Raw genomic sequence first — 18,083 nt, 5'->3', positions numbered from 1 at the left:
GCACGGTTTCACCCTTGGATAAAAATAAGTATTTCTAGTGTTTTCTGGTACATAAGCTACAGCAAGTATCATCAAAATCTGTGGATTTCGTCTGAGAGTATCAAACATTCTACTAACTTTCGTGTTTATTACTCTGAGAGCTGTACACATACAGTTAGTTAGTACCTAATAAACAATGTCTTGGATTTGAGTATAATCTATTTTTGTGATCCTTAATTTCTGTTTTCTAATTCAAGGTCATTTCATATATTTTCACACGAATAGTGTAATTTGCTTTTTGCATACAGGCCAGCCCAGCAATATTAAATAACAGTATTTTATAGCACAGGGTAAAATAATAAAAGACAAGTTTCATAGTAAATATTTATTGTAAGAAAAAGAGAAATTGTATAATATAACTACAATCTATTCAAGCTTCGAGTTACAGTCATACTTCAATTATCGCATTATTATAATCAAGCCACCTTTGTCCCACGAGACTTACATACCATAATTACTAGAGAAAAAAGATAGAGTAATAAACTCTAATCTATATGAAAGATACCAGTAACAATACAAAATTTGGTATAAATCTTGATGAGTTGTTAGGCATTTTATTTTGCACCTAAAAAAGGCAGTAATTATTTGTATACTAGCGCTCCGCCCCGGCTTCGTCCGTGGTACATATTTCGCAATAAAAAGTAGCCTATGTCCTTTCTCGGGCATCAAAATATCTCCATACCAAATTTCATGCAAATTGGTTCAGTAGTTTAGGCGTGATTGAGTAACAGACAGACAGGCAGACAGAGTTACTTTCGCATTTATAATATTAGTATGGATTTTCTTTTTAGTAGTACATATTTTTAAATTCAAACTTTCACATTAGTTTGAAATTCAACCTTTTGGTTTTTTTGAGTTAAAAATTTTTCTGAATAGGTAGGTAGGTACCTATATATATTTTATAGTTTTTCTATATTACCACTTGATTATTCATCAAGATTTATACCATGTCATTTATTTGGTTGAAAATCTATTTTCTATCTTTAGAGACGAAATAAAAAAGAGATTTTCAACAAAACGAAACTATTTTTACTATTTATAATATATAAAGAAAATTACTTTAGCATTGTATTGAAATACTACAAAACCTTAATATACATTTTATGACCCTAATAAAAATAATTTTCTTTGTCCAATCAAATTATAGTTTTCTATCTCACTCTTAGCTTATATTACATAAGAAAGTGTGAGACATATTTTAATATAACCAATAAATAAATTGTACATTTATTCAGTGTTGAATATTATACTGTACATTTACAGAATTTTTACATTAAACATAACATAATAATTTACGTATTGGTATCTAAAAACAATAATATGTTTATTACGTATTTACTACATTTTTACTGTATTGATTATCTAGTCTATTTCAATCTGTAATTGCTTACATCTATCTTTTGCTAAATTATGAGCTTAATCACATTGAGGTGTTATTACTACGTATAGAGAGGACACGTCGAACAAAATTTGTGCGACAAGCGCGGCGGCTAGTGAGTCATACACTTTGTAGATATTCTGCCTCTAAACTTATAAATTCAAACCAATCAATGTAAGAAATAAATATTGTTTATCTTATTTAAAAAAATATGAATAAACTTATCAATTAAAACCAATCAATGTAACAAAAAAAAAAAAACATGGTTTGAGACGATTGACTCTAACTCGTGTTACAAATAGTGTAGTAGCGATGTCCTCTCTAGTACGTAGTACATAGTAACTCAATGCTTAATCATAACTTTTCCTATTTTTTATTCTTTTATAATTTTTAAATTCAATCAAATCCAAACTATTCTTTGTATAAAACAATATTTGTGGAATTTTTCTAATAATTTATAATCTATTATTCTTTTACGTATTTTGATGTAAGATCTATTTCAGCAAATATTTATTATCTAAATCTAGCTACTAGTTGTATTTCTATATTTTATTATTATGCGATATACTACTTCTATTTATAGTCAATTTAATTTATGCAATTTTTAATTCTTGACCACCGAGCGGCCCAATGAGACCACGACACAATAGATTTTCTATATGTGGTTTTACAATTTATTTTATTACATTTGAAATAGTCGGATTGTTTTTGCGCGTTCTCCCCGTGTTCAAATAAATTTTATGTTGTCTAAATATTTTTAAGGATAAAAACAATGTTTTGATATTAAAGCCAGTCGTCAGGCAGTTACTTTAACAATTTTATTTTATTTTTAACTATACTTCAACTATTATAACGAATATGTATAATTGTATATTTTTAATTTAATCTGATGAATTTATGAAGACGCCGACAAGAAATTTAGAAACTTCTCGTCGAAGTCTGATTTGTACGTACGTGTCGTTGTAAATTGTACAACCAACAATTTTATTAATTCTGTATTACATATACGAACTTTATAACCGATATTCGCAAAAGAATGACTATATTTTGTCATCAAAAACCATATCGAAATTTTATAACAAACAAAAAAAAGCAGCTTCTAAACTTTGCCTCGCCCATATACATTAAAATAATCGACTGTTCATATACTTTATTGTTTTTCTCGTTTATTATTTAGCATACATATTTAGAAGCGTCTAGGTCTTCCTCTCCCGCGGCCTCTGGGCGACGAGCGCGGCGTGTTTTTTGCATTGTTAGTGTTTTTGTTCTCAGCTGCATCGCTACTCTGTTCCTTGTTCTCTTGCGTGTTCGTTTGTTCGTCTTGCTTCGTCTCTGGCGTCTTCGGCTCGACTTTCGGTTGCGCTTGCTCTGCTTGTTGCTCCGGTTCTGGCGCTGAAAGTAAAAATGTTCAATTTAAAATACATTTTAAAGTAATTTCACGCTATACAGAGTGAAAAAAAAAACACGAAAGTGGAAAATGTTAAAAAGGAGTAAGTAAATGCATATTGCACAGAAATCCGAAATCATTCATTCACACATACACTTCCGTAACCATTCACTCCTTCACACACACCTCCGTAATAATTAAATCTATATTATGACGATTCAAAAGTGCTTCTTGAAGAAGTCTAATTGACTCTAGCTCTAGCCTCGCCGCCATCTTTCTTTTGTTCCTCATTCCATTCATTCATTCTTGCACACACCTTCCAAATCATTCATTCATTCGCACACCTCCATTCATATCATTCATTCATTCATTCTTACACACACCTATGAAATCATTCATTCACACACAGACGAAATCATTCACTCCAACAGACACCTACTTCAAAATTCGCACACACGAAATCATTCATTCCTACCCACAGCACCCCAAATTATTCATTCAATCATTCATTCACGTACCTTCCTTCTTAACCTCCCGCAGTATCTCATCTACCGACTGCTCCCAATCTTCAAGCTCGTCGGCTGCAGGTAACTCAGTCTCGCCATCTTTCTTCGGCTCCTCTTGCTTCGACTGTTCTTCTTGCTTCACCACCGGTGTTGGTTCTTCTTCTGAAATTGATGTGGTGAAAATTTACTATTTTTTTTTCAGACAATGTACAATCTATTGTAAATTTTAGACAAGCAAATTTCTAGATAGATCATGAATATGGATGTTAGAAAATAAGAATAAAATGTGACATTTATATTTAAATTTCCAAATTACAAAAAAGTTATTTTGGGGCTATTTCATATATTTTATGTTAGTTTTCATCCTGTACTCAAAAGTTTTTAAAGCAGTTATCGCTTTCTGTTCTATTATTCCATGTACATATATTTTTTTTTGATTTATATTGTTACAAATTGTAAATAAATAACCGTCTCACCCTTAGCCTCATGTCCGTTCTCAGCGTGATCATCCTCGTCCAACTCGGGCGATGTCTTGCGCCGTTTCCAATTGCCCGACTCTTCGCTGTTGTGAGGACGTTTCGTGGTTTCTGCGGTCGTCTGTTGATAATTATAAGAATAAAATTTATTACGCTCACCAAATTACCGCTCCCATTGATTTTTTTTAACAAATATAAAAATAAATATTTCAAGACAATTTCACACACGGCACGATCTGATCCCATACTAAGCTTTCGCTTGTGTTATGGAAAAAAAAATACTTGTATAGATAATCAACACCCAGACACAGAGCAAACATCTATGATCATAACACAAATATTTGCCCTGGGTCGGAATCGAACCCACGACCTCTGTATTGGAAGGCAGGGTCACTACCAACTAAGCCAACCGGTCAGTCTATAAAATAAAAAATAATATTATGCATATAATATGTGTGGCGACTGGAGACCTAAAGTTACATTATTACTAAATAGTTTATTATTTTTATAGTCTGTTGGTGTATGAAATTATAATCTTACATTATTGTATATTTGATTATTTTTTAAGCTATTTAATATAATGCGTTTTTAGTTTGTTACAATATATTGCTACATTCTAGGTGTTATTCTTAGATTTTCGCTTATTTTATGATTATATGTTTAGTAAAGTTAAATTTGATAGCTTTTAAAATGTGTTTCTGTTTCTCAACATAATTTTTTTCACATTCCTTAAAAATATGAGTATTACGAATTATTATTATTTACATATTACATATCATACATACTTAAAAATAAACTTACACAAAAATACTTATAATTATGTGCTTAAAAATATAAATAAAATTAGCAATTAAACAAACGATCGCAAAAATAAACAATGTGCTCATTTTGATTTTTTACAAGAATAATTTAACAAAAATTCTCCTCAAATAGAAACTGAAATTAATATAATGTAAAATAATTTAAAACACATTATGATTATTTAAAAAAATACATCTATTTCCTTGAAACACAGTTCCAGAAACCAAAAAGAGCACATACCACAAAATAGTAAATATAAAAAAAAAACGAATACTAGCTCTAAACGAATTATTCCTCTTCCTTTTCATTGGTCGACTGAAAATATTCTGTTGACCGCCATACCACGGATTACATCCAAAATTCGCACCGACATTATTTTGTCCATTCATAAAATTATAATATTGTGTATTTCCATAAAAGTGCATCCAATAATTTCTAAAATAATTGTTGTAGTGTGTATTGTATGCATTCATATTACTATATTGTGAATAATATTGGTTATTCATCCATCCACTTTGACCATACGAATTGTTCATCCAATATGGGTTACATCCAGAGTTATTGTATGTTGAATTATAACTATAATTCCACCAATCGTTCATATTCCTGGCATATGCAGTATAACGATTATTTGCATTTTTTCTGTTATTTATCTTTTGCTTCGCCCAATTAACATATTTGGAACCAGATTCAGTGTTATTCTGTGGTATTACCTATATGTAAAATGCTGTTATTTACATTTACAGTTTTCACACATTTAAAATATACAATGTCTGACAGTTTAATAAATGATAGGTACACATATGCTTACAAACAAATTAATACAAAAAAAAATTAAAATTATTATATTTTTATTTATCATTATTTTACGACATTATAATTACACATATTTTTGAATAAACATACATAAAAAATAAAACTTAATATTAAAAAAAGTAAAATACCTGATTCCTAGCTACAGTATTATTCGATACAATACTTTGTTCAGGTCGCGCCGGATTCATATTATTATTTACTTGCACTTTTTCAACCTTAATATTTACATTTTCTGTGGTTTGTTGCTTTGCCCGTTTATTTCTCGACCTCACACGCTATAACAGAGTGAAAGGGAAAAGGGCAGAGGAAATTTGGAGTTATCATTTGTATAATAATAACTCAAATTAATATACCTTGTTTTTTTTAATACACATATTCTACACGTCCTACGTACAAGTCTGTATGTGAAAAACGCAATTTTTACAGGAGAAAAAATAAAATGTAATTCATAAGTTAGTCGCGTTACGATGTCTTATGTTGAATATACATAATCGTAAGTCAAATTTTATGTTTCATGTTTTATGTTACACAATTACTATATATAGAAATTATTAAATACAAATATTGCAGATGCGGTAGGAATTCAAAATGTCAATATTACTTAACTGGTAGTAACTATGTTTTATATACGACATTTACATAGGAAGTATCATTTTATCACATACAATTTTTTTTTTTTTTTTTTTTTTTTTTTTTTTTTTTTTGTATAGGACATTATTACACAAATCGACCTAGTCCCACAGTAAGCTCAATTAAGGCTTGTGTTGTGGGTACTAGGCGACGATAAATATAATATTTAATAAATACATATATAGATAATAACACCCAGACCCAAGAACAAATAATTGAGTTCATCACACAAATATTTGCCCTGACCGGGGATCGAACCTGGGACCGTCGGCTCAGTAGGCAGTTACTATACCACTGCGCCAACCGCGTCGCCATTCAAATTAATATTGCTCTCGATTTAAAAATTTGCATATAAGTAAATCGTAAGTCAAACTTTATTTTTCCTGTTGTATCTCACACAATTATTAAATAATTAATAATAAGAAATATTGCAGATACGGCAGGAAGCCAAAATGTCAATATTAACTGGTAGTTACGTATATGTCAGATCCGACATTTTACATAGGAAGTATCATTGTATCACAAACATAATTATCGTATAAGAGCCAGCGCGCACGAGCAACTTTGTCTCCGCAACTATTTTGTCTCTCCCACCCATGGGCTATTATGAAAGTGCGCGCACGTAGCGACGCAACTCCCCATACAAATTGATGGGAGAGACAGAATAGTTGCGGAGACAAATTTGCTCGGGCGCGCTGGCTCTTATGGTGGCCGACGATACTCCTGAGCCGCGTAATAATGCGAAAGTGACAGATATGTCTTTTCTATGGAGTTTCTTTGCCCGGATTGTAGTTGCCGAGTTATACGCTTAGCGTATCTCTGTAGCGTATCTTAGTAAGGTACGGAGTGTATGAAAATAGCATAGGTAGTCGTATAACCACGTATCTATCCGATACAGACTTATTCGTAGAACGTTTCGCAATACAAGTTATTTTTGCTTTAAAAAAATAATTTACCAAGAAATACAGAATATAAAATTGTCACAATACCTTCTTTTTTACAACAATTAATGGACTTTCCGTTTTAATTATGTCTTTAACATATGTATCCAATGGCTACAAACAAAACATTATTTTCATAAGTTTCTTCTTAAAATATATATTGATAAAAACATTGATTTTGTGATTATTAAATACACAAAACATTATAAAAAAATAAAGTAAATTACTTCCTCTTTCTTTACAACCATTGACATATCATTCTGTTGTTTATTATATCCATTTGTAGGTTTAGTTCTATCACTTGTCGACTCATAATCATCTAAAGGCTACAAAAATATATAAATTTATATTAATAGAAATTAATACGGTTTCTTTAACAACAAATTTAATTATAAATACCTCCTTTTTAATAGCAAGCAATGCATTATTGTTATGTGACATATTTTTGTTTGTATCAACCAATGCTGGTTGTACATTATCTTTATAATCTTCTTCTATAGGCTATAAAGAAATATAAAGTTATAAGCAAATAAAAAATAACTACGTTAAAAACAACCGACTTCAAAAACGGAAAATTAAAAATTAAAAAAAGATTTGATATTATTAATTACTACATAATATTATTTAGAAGTGCTTTTTACTAAATAGGTTTGATGTCGGTGCTAAGCAATTCACATCCTCCTTTTTTGAAGTCAGTAAAAAAAATGTAAAAAATATACCTCTTGCTTAATCACTACATTAGGTACTATACAATTGATTTGTTCGTTATTTTCATAATTTTGTACATCATTTCTATTTAAAATATCACCTAAATAATTATTTGTTGAAGTACTTGGTACAACATTTGCATTCTCATCACGTTTTGCGCCCTCTATAGTATTATTTGTATTTGTTTCATTGCTTTCATTATTACAATTTGTATTAAAGCTTCTTGCGTTATCTCCTAAATTACTATTTTCATCATTCGATTTCTCACTATCAGTACTAAAAACGTTATTATTACCATCTCCATTAACATTTTCAGAAACATCTTTATTATCAATATTACTATTATTTCTCAATTCATTTTCACTGGGAATCTTTTTAATATTGGCCACTAAGTCTTTTAAACTAGTTATTTGTTCCATTACATTTTCATATACAGATATTTGTTGAATTTTCTTGCTAACAATATATAATGTACTATCATTTGACATTATTTCACTAATCGAACTATTTCCTTCAGACATCGAACTAAAACGTTTTAATCGTAATTGTTCATTTTCAAATTCATTAGCAATGTTTTCATCAATGCTATTTGGATTACTATCTTGAGAAAATACATCGTCAGACATATTTTCTTTACGATTTTTTTCTATTAAAACATTTGTTACATCACTATATGTTGTATTACTTTCTTCTGTAGTTACATTATTTACGATATTTTCATTTACGTCCATATTTACACATTTCTCAATTGTATTTTCATTCATACACTTATTTAAATCATCTTTTAGTTCATTATTGTTTAATTCATGATCACATTTGTTACTATTAGTTTCACAAACAGCAGATTCTTTTCTGTTTTTAACATTTTCTACTACATTATTAGATTGTTTTATGTGTTTTTTATTCGGACACATTTCAGACAACGATCTCAATAACGACATATAGCTATCACAGGAACTATCCGAATGTACTCCTTCCACACTCTACAAACAAAAGGAAGGGAGAGGACAGGGCGTTTAGTGGAGTCGAGGATTTTGTATTAGTATTAAAGTATGTACTATTCAAAAAAGAACAAAGGCCACTATTGTGTATTTATCTAATAAAAACATAACTTTGAACTGTTGGTATAAATTAAATGAAATTAATCAATTTTTAACACTTCATATATTAGAAAAGTTAAAAAGGTGGCCCTTTATTTTAATTTGAATGATATATATAAAATAATATGCAATGTTTCAAGTCTCTGTAAATCCATAATATGAATTATGAATATTATGTAATAAATATCAAAATATGTGACCAGTCTTATTTTAAAAACATTATATTATAGATAAATTTTAGCTTAAACAGTAAACTCATAAAAAATATCTACTACATACAATTTTTATAAATTATTATTCTATTAAAAACTACATACTTCGTTTTCAGCAATTAACCTTTTTTTCAACACAATTTCCAAATAGAAATACTAAAATTTAAGAAATACATCTACCTCCTTTGCTTCTGTAGTATAATTTTTAGCGTGCTCATTTAAATGATTATCATTCATATTATCATTTAGTTTTCCACTCTGCAACTCTGAATTATCCATACACTCTCTCTCATCGCTTTCTGACTCCTATAAATATACATAAAATTATTCCAATACTCAACACTTAATTTATTAATAAAATAAATGTGTGCGTGTACTAGTGTAAACGTAAGAAGTGAAACCTCTTTATGACCTTATTTTTCAAAAAATAATTTACTATATGCAACTTTACAGAAATACGTCGAATCACGGCGTGGTAGGGATACGAAAAAGATGGCGCGTAAAGGAAAAATGTCACGCGTAACGAAAAAATGTTACACTAAATTTTTTTCCAACCCCGATAAAGAAGTTTCACTTCTATTAGCCAATGCCTAATTACTAAGATAACGACCGCCTTAACGCGTTAACGCGTGAGCGTAGAACCGAGGAGTCCTGGGTTCGATTCCCGGTGGAGACGATAATAAAGAAATGTCTCGGTCTGGCAGGACACAGAAGGCTGATCACCTACTTGGCCCTAAAGAAAATCGATCAGTGAAATAGATGTATCACATAATGCATCTGCCCTTTACCCCACTAGGGGACACGGAACTTCACTATCTACTAAAATATAAGTCAGAAACATTGGTTCTTTTTGTATTGCTGATAAAAGATGGGAACACCTTTTTAGAATCTAGTTATTTTTCTTTTCAATCATTTATGCAATACATGAAACTTTAAAGTTAAATAATCCTTTTAATAAACTAGCTTTCCACCCGCGGCTTCGCCCGCGCAGTCAAAGAAAAACCCGCATAGTTCCAGTTCCCGTGGGATTTCCGGGATAAAACCTATACTATTTTCCGGGGTAAAAAGTAGCCTATGTCCTTTATCGGGTATCAAAATATCTCTACCAAATTTCATGCAAATTGGTTTAGTAGTTATGGCGTGATTGAGTAACAGACAGACAGACAGAGTTACTTTCGCATTTATAATATTATAGTATGGATGCAATTTTTTGTAAATAACAAACATAATACAACGTTTTACATCATCCAACCATCCAAAATACATTTCGCCAAATTTATTACCATTATAAAATAAATAATTCTCAAGTACCTCATCAGTAGAACACTCGACATGCACATAACCGTTCTCAATGAGCGTTTTAGACAACTCTAGTACCAATAACATAACTCTCTCGTCAATCACACTCGCTGTATCTTCCTCAAACTATGAACAATAATGTTTTGTATGTATTTCTATAATTCGGGCTGCGAAATAAAATTCTAACTACTTTATGAATAATCAACTTATAAATATATACATAGTTTTTAAGATTTAAAAAAATGTGTACATGTACTAGTGTACACACGTAAGAAGTGAAACTTCTTTATGACCTTATTTTTCAAAAAATAATTTACTATAAATATATGTAACTCTTCAGAAATACAACTTTACATAAAGATGGCGCGTAACGGAAAAATGTCACGCGTAACGAAAAAACGTTACACTAAATTTTTTTCCAACCCCGATAAAGAAGTTTCACTTCAATAACAACAACTATAGTATAAAAACATAATTACAATATGTTGTAGGTATTAATAATTATGTAAATTTGATATTATAATACACATATAGATTCATTACTGTTTCACAATGTTTTTTTTTTACTTATTGCATTATTGCACTTAACAAATATTAAGAATAAACATACGAAATATACAAATATACTTTTGTAACATATTCAAACAAAATTTAATAAATTTCCATCTGTTTAGCAACATTTGACAAAAATTCTCTAAACCCACATAAATTTAATTGAAAGTCTGTAATTTCAAAATAATATGCTTTCTCAAACCCTTTTACCATTATAATCACAATACGAGCATACAAACAATCTTTATAATAAATATTTTGTCTTTCCATTTGTTCATGTAATCTTTGGAACGGCTGAACAGATTTCAACTGGACTTGGACATTAAAGAGTTTCTAGGGCAATATTATAGTATGTGAGATTTTATCTCTATGTCAAGACATGAGCGTAATACATAGTTGATAAATATGTTTCATATTACCGCATGCCATATTAATTTCACGTTTTATATTAGTTGTAGTGACATAAAGGTCTCCATGGAAATGGAGACCTTTACACTACAACTAACTTAACTTGTCTTGGTCTTAACTTGTCTTGTCTTAACTCCTCTTAACTTGTCTGGCCGGCCAGGAGTTGTATTTTACTTGGAAGGGAAAACATTTTCACTTACACTATTTAGAGAAATGTAATAAATGAGACTTTTGCATGTTGTAACGAGGCAAATCTATTATGTACCTATTTAATTGAGTATTATGTGCTTTTTATGTCTTTCTGTCAATTTCGTCTGTTCAATTTCGATTAATTTATTCTAAACAGCTGCAGCCGGCCATTTTTCTTGTGTACCCGCATAAATTAATGCTTTCGTACACAATTTATAGGCACAATCACATCTCATCTTGTTACTTCATCGCGACGAGGTAGGGCAAACCAACAAACTGTAGTTTTTATTATTAGTTTAAATATTTAAATGTTTTTTATTTGTTATTTTTCATATCCCATGAAATCCGTTTCAAAGATTTACAGAAACAAAGAGACGGACAAAAAATAAAAATTGAATAAAATATCTGGTCTTATATATATATCTAACTTTGGATTTCTGAACAAGAAATATGTATCTCAATACATTTTCTATGAATTAAAAAAAATGTTAATTTGACATCACAGACTTACAGAAAAGTGTACCATTTATTTTTGTCATATTTTTATCAACTTTTGCTAAACAGAATATCAAAAGAACCATATAAATTTACAATTTAAAACCAATTAAAAAAATTATAAAACGAAATTTTTATATTTGTTTGATTAGTCAGCCACTTTTACAATAAACAATAAAAAAATAATTACCTTTCACAATTTATGTATTTTTACATAATTTGTTATATTTCACATATTATACCTTACCACTATCGTCATTCCTTATTCTATGAAGACAGTTTGTCATATTACATAGTTATTACATACAAAAATTGTAATTTCAATATTCCTGTAAAAATATTTATAAATAAAACAGGTAATGAACTTCATTGGCTCCAGATATAGGTAAAACGTCACACTGATTAATCACATTACCATAATTTTCATCTGTTATATATATAAAAATTTCATTCAATTTTCATGGTGACAGTGTACCCTATCTACATCTATATAGATACACCTATCTTTATTACTTTTTGTAATAATCACATTTAAAATATCATCTATATTCTACTTATACACATACTATTATAGGTATCTATACAAACTATATCATTATTCGCACGGCTGCTGTTAAAAAAACTTATTCAGCCTAACTAACCTTAAACCGTATCTTAATTTACATGGATGGTAAGAAAAAAAAACCTATCAAATGTCAAACTGAATGTTCATGAGCCTAGCCAAAAAAAAAAAAAAATCTAACGTCATTTTGTATCATCATTAGGCCGCGTTTCCATCTGCAAGAAAACTTCCGCAAGAAATGTCCGACAGTCTGTCTGACAGCAGCTTGCAAGTCTACTTGCAGGTGGAAACGCGGCTCTCTGGCTGGAAAAAAAAGCCTATTCTGCCAAACTAATTTCAAACCGTTTTATTTTTTCAATTTGACTGGCTGGCTGGAAAGAAATAAAAAAAAAAATCTGTCACACCAACCTCCTTGCCGGCGCGGTCGTGCAGCGCGCGCACGAACAGCTGGTGGTGGCGCCACGTGCGCAGGTGCAGCTCGGCCGTCTCGCGCGTGTCCAGCAGCTTGCGGCACAGCGCGCACTGCACGCAGCTGAACGGCCGCAGGAACGAGCGCCCGACGCCGCGCTCCGTGCTGCCAACGAACATACACATCATCATCATTAACCTTTAGGCTGGTTGCAGAGCTTGACCGACCGTCAGTGCGTACCGTCGGTCCTGACGATACGCATCAACAATTGTATGACTATGACACTAATGCGCATGACAATACGCGTGCGTATGGTCGGTCTAGCTATGAACGGTTTTATGAATTTCCATACATATGACAAGCGCGACTGACGTACACACTGATGGTCGGTCAAGCTCTGCAACCAGCCTTAGCCACACCCTGGACACTCCATACAAAATTATCGTTTTGACAGTCACACTAGCATTAGACATTTGTACAGAGTGCAAATGTGTGTGTTAACGCTTTAGGGTTGGCACATTTGTGACTTGCGTGTTCATGTCACATTATAATAATAATATGTTGTCAAGCGTAATTTTCGCTCCATATCATCCTTGCGGTCAACGCCAGCCTCATGATCGTGCGGGGTGACGTTATGTTACCGACTCTTTTAAAATCGAATTTGACCCACTTTTAACAACCAATAACAATACAATAATTTCATGAAAATAAAAATAAATATTGTTCAAAAATTTTTTTTTTTCTAAATTTAAAAATAAATTGAATAAAAGTGAAACAATGAAACAACATACCTATACTCCGGGAACCTATCGCTGCTGACATTGGTCAGATCATCGTCCTCCTTGAAGTCAATTATGGTGTCTTCCTTGTCCACCTGTTCCTTTTCAGCTTCCCCTTCCTTCGGCTCTTCAGAACCATCGGCTTCTTTCTCTTCGCCTTCCTGTAATAATAATGTATGAATTTGATATTAATTAGTGTTTTATAGTACATATACATATGCTTTATAAATATAAATTTTTAAAGAATAGAAAAAATTCGATCACAAGGCGGGATTCGAACCCGCGTCCGTTTTTTTGCAATTCTAGTAAAGTGACAAATGATAGTGAAAAATTTAATGAACAGTTGGTTATTTGCTTACAATTAAACACCAAGCGAATAAATTACTGAACTTCTGGACAAGCAAAACACACCTTATCCTTATCTCCATCCTTTTCCCTCTTTTCCCTTTCCTTGTCATCGTGCCTCTTGAAACGCTGTCTGTCGTCGCGCAAGTACAGTTGTTCAGTATGCAGAGTTGATATTACCATCACTGTAAAAACGAAATTAGATTAATATAGTTAATTACAAATATATAAATAGAAATCTATAAAATGCCGTATTCTACGTTTTTATAAAACATTATCTTTTATTATCTTTTATTTTCTTATGTTAAATGTTATGTTTAATTTATCTGTGAAAATACTTCACATTTTTTGGCAATTTATCAAATTAAATCGACTATTCATTACAACTTTTTTACAAATCCAACTAGTTTTTGTATTAACTTCCATTACATTAGATTATTTACCTACTTGTTAACTCTCTACTGTCCATAACATATGTATATAACCAAGAAGCGCAACTCAGGGTCCCAAGACACAAGTATTTCACTTTGTTTGGGATCCACTGTCGTACTTTAATTGTAAAACATAAAATGGACAAATAAATTTATTTCATTTCATTTCAGTTCTTAACAGAAGGATTGACGTTAGAGATATATATCTAATTAATTTTCCTGTATTAACTTAACTTTCATAATTATCCGAGTTATCTCTACTTATTAATCTTACCTTCCGGCTTCGGCTTGCCCACCACCTCTTGCTTATCCTGCATCATGCCCAAGTGCTCCGGAGTGAGCCTGTGCTCATCTAACTCGATCCTCGTTGGCATTTCCTTGTGACAGGACGTGCAAGTTGGATGCAAGTACTTCTTCAGCTTGCGATGGCCCACGGTTGTGCGGTGAGCTGAGCCGTCTGCTGCATACATGTCACACATTGCGCAATAGAAGTCGCGGACTTGTTGCTGGCCCGTTTTGCGCGTGCGCTTCATTTCGCGGATCTGTAGAATGAGGTTGGTATGAATATAATGATTCAAAAGTCTGGTCAAATAAATAAATGTTTCAGTGTACGCGTGATATAATAAAACGGGTAGGTTTTAGAACATTGAAGTTAAGCTATCTTTCTTGTATTATTTAGTGTATATTCTGTTCTATATTGTAATCTTAATTTTGGTTTTGAAAGAAGTAAAGAAATAAAATATGTAAAAAAAACACATTCAACTCGAAGCTTTTATTTTCAATTTTATTAATTTTAATTGTATGATGTGGACAAAAATAAGTTATAAACAACAGACTAACCTTAAACTCCTGTCTCATAGTGTCCGCAGTGAGTGCATAGCTCTCCGCAGTCTTCTGCATCATGATGGCATGGGCCCGTCCACTCAAGTGGTTCTCAAACGAGCGTCCATCCCACATGCTCTTGTTGCATATGTGGCACTTCAGCAGTTGGGGGTTGATGTCATCATAGCGAGTCTTCTGTGGCTCCTTCTTGTCGTCTTGCTTGTTATCTGACTTCTCCGTGGAGTCAGAGTCTTTCTTGTCTTGCTCACTAGATTAAACTTAGGCATTTAGTAGGTTGTTTTATTTTTTAGGTGAAGTCTATAAAGGTGGTATTTTTAAATGATTCTTGATAAAGAAACAAATGTAATTTTTTGCTAAAGTCTATTCTAATAAAATGAAGTTTAAGGCTGATTAAATGTGCTAATTCAAGAACTAGGAATGAGTCTAATTTAAAGAATATCTTTAAAAAGTTCTTATTTTCATTTACAATCCAATTTCATGAAACAGAGCGTGAAATGGCCGTCAGTAAATGCTTATGCATTACCTGCATTACCATTTTCTACGAAAAACGATAATCACAAATCCAAAATAATAAAATTACTTTAAGTCAATTTGATTAATGTTGTCAATCTTCGTTGCGTATCGTCCCTGTAGAAAAATATGGACCATTTTATGTCTGATCGTGCGGGGTGAGGTAAGTGTTTAATTTTGGCGGGAGGCGGAGTGTCCGTTCTGTAGCGTTTAGCTACTATTATGTATTCTGTGGTTATACGGAGTTTGACGTTAAATGGAGTGTCGTTATATAGAGTTTACACTGTATTTACAAAATGATTAATTTAAAATATAGAAGGTTCTTTGCTGTTGTTCTTTGGTCTTCACTTTGATGCATTTATTTATAGAAAATAATAATTATAATGATATGATAAATGATGTAAATTACTATAAATACCATGGAATGTATATGGTGAAATGAACATAATTTCTATTCGTTTTTATATAATAAATTCTAGAACATTTCTCTTCTGTTAGTTTAATTAAATGTATAATCAAATATACTAAATAAGAAAGTATAATCATGTATTTTTAACTGTGAATTTGAGATTAATTTTTAATCGTGTGGCCAAATGGAGACTAACCGTTTAAGAAAAATTCAGTTTCATATATTGAAACTACCGCAACAGTTATTCTGTGAAGACATACGTAAAGTTGGTAACCCAAAAAAAAAGAATTTTGTTGCACAAAGAAATTTAATGTTTCCGCAATGGAAACAAAACAGTATGTGGCTAGCACGCCGGTGAACGCCTCGAACAGTATATCTTCATATAGAATAGGTGTCTAGGGCTTTGGATACAGTCGGTAGTCACACCGGAAGGAAATGCACAGGGTGCCTTACCTCTCCTTGGATTTACTTTTAGAATCGGCCTCCTTTTTCGGGGAACTCTTGTTTTGTTGCCTTTGCCCATCATGGGGCCTGAAGGGTTTACGATTGCTGTTGATACGCTCACCAGCGCGATTGTAATTTCCCGAACGCCGGAAATTACTCTGATTGCCCATCTAAAGGGAACAATTGAGATTCCATGTTAGTAACAAGTGTACGCCTCTATGGGCCTCACGAACATTGTTTATGCAATAAACAGACATTTAAATTAAAGTAGACATCGAAGACCTGTAGGTATAGAAGAGTGCACAATTATCATTAGTTAATATAATGCAGAAACTATTGCAGTAATTAACTTAAAATTAAGTGATTTTAAATGGGCAATTAATAATAAATTGATGTACTATTATTGCATTATCTCAAGGAAATTGACTGATGTTTGTCAGACAATGGAGACATGATAATTTCTATTTTGCTTTACTGAGTCTTACAATGAGAAAATTATTTTTTCGACAAAATATAGTGCTGTTGTTATTCTGTTGCGAATCTTACCCGATTGGGCCCATATCCGCGATCGTAACGTCCCATAGAAGGGCCGAAATCACGTCGTATGGGCATATCTAACAGAGACGGAACAGGATTCTGCCTCGGTTGGAGGAGATTAATGATGTTGCTCGCTAAAGCAAGGGTTGCTTCAGTTGATCCGCCGGCAAGCGGCAGTAAGTTGGGAATATCGGAGCCTGGAGCTCCACCCTGCCATGGTGATACGCCTGGACGGAAGCTCTTCCCACGATCATTTCGAGAGAAGTCCATGCGACGTCCTTGCGGCGGTCTTCGGTTGGCCATTGCGATCTGCATAGAATATGCGTGTTATTTTCGACAGTTTGATGACATGGCTGCTTATAAATTTTCTTACTAATTAGTAATTACGTATTAATCTATTATATTTTTGTTAACTATACACACAGTTGATTGTTGAGATGTTTTTTTCAGAACTTAGTAAAAAGTAAAAACTACAAAGTAAATTACTTTTTATCTAGATCTAACATTCTAACAATAATGAAAAAGAAAGAAAAACTTACTTTTTATTACAAGAAACTCAACCAGCTATGAAATCAATGAAGTTGTTGTTTTGGTTATTGTTCTATCCAAACGAACGCCTCAAGAAGAAACAGAAATAATTCAGTGTTCAATAAAATACAGAAATGCGATACGCGACCGACGCCAAAAAAGAAAATGGCATCCGTTGAAATGGCACTTTTTGCCGGTGGCGCTGATAGCTTGACGCATGTCACTAGAACATAATTTCCAGTGGCTGGATACAGGTAAATTTGAAAGCTGAAGACTTACATGCACATGACGTGCTTACATGCATTTTATCTTGAACATAATCTTTGAATCACTTTATATTGTTTCATTA

General features: G+C 32.0%; 1 protein-coding gene across 2 annotated transcripts; it reads right to left on the bottom strand.

Annotated features, from left to right (window-relative positions):
- Positions 1-349: 349 nt before the first annotated feature.
- LOC123702879 (zinc finger protein on ecdysone puffs-like) lies at positions 350-17,890 on the bottom strand. Of its 2 annotated transcripts, XM_045650715.1 has the most exons (11): positions 17,746-17,890; positions 17,216-17,515; positions 16,679-16,839; positions 15,304-15,553; positions 14,738-15,005; positions 14,099-14,217; positions 13,700-13,848; positions 12,908-13,073; positions 3,787-3,907; positions 3,323-3,472; positions 350-2,809 (listed from the first exon to the last, which is right to left on the bottom strand). In XM_045650715.1, the coding sequence occupies exons 2-11, from the start codon at positions 17,507-17,509 to the stop codon at positions 2,604-2,606; spliced, it is 1,884 nt and encodes a 627-aa protein (XP_045506671.1). In that variant the 5' UTR covers positions 17,510-17,515; positions 17,746-17,890; the 3' UTR covers positions 350-2,603. The 2 variants fall into 2 exon arrangements, with proteins under 2 accessions (XP_045506671.1, XP_045506672.1); XM_045650716.1 differs by lacking the exons at positions 16,679-16,839; positions 17,746-17,890 and having other exon boundaries at positions 17,216-17,365.
- Between the last annotated feature and the right edge of the window lie 193 nt (positions 17,891-18,083).

This window comes from Colias croceus, chromosome 24 (assembly GCF_905220415.1).
Source record: "Colias croceus chromosome 24, ilColCroc2.1".
In the NCBI taxonomy this organism is placed as follows: domain Eukaryota; kingdom Metazoa; phylum Arthropoda; class Insecta; order Lepidoptera; family Pieridae; genus Colias; species Colias croceus.
This window is presented reverse-complemented; position numbering and strand designations above follow the sequence as displayed.

Bases quoted from the DNA above. Each gene is read 5' to 3' on its own strand.
- LOC123702879 (XM_045650715.1), bottom strand. From the start codon at position 17,509: ATGGCCAACCGAAGACCGCCGCAAGGACGTCGCATGGACTTCTCTCGA. The intron at 13,849-14,098 runs GTGTGTTTTGCT...TTATTATTACAG, and splicing joins AGGATGGAGATAAGGATAAG to GAAGGCGAAGAGAAAGAAGC. The intron at 3,473-3,786 runs GTGAGACGGTTA...CATCAATTTCAG, and splicing joins GAACGGACATGAGGCTAAGG to AAGAAGAACCAACACCGGTG.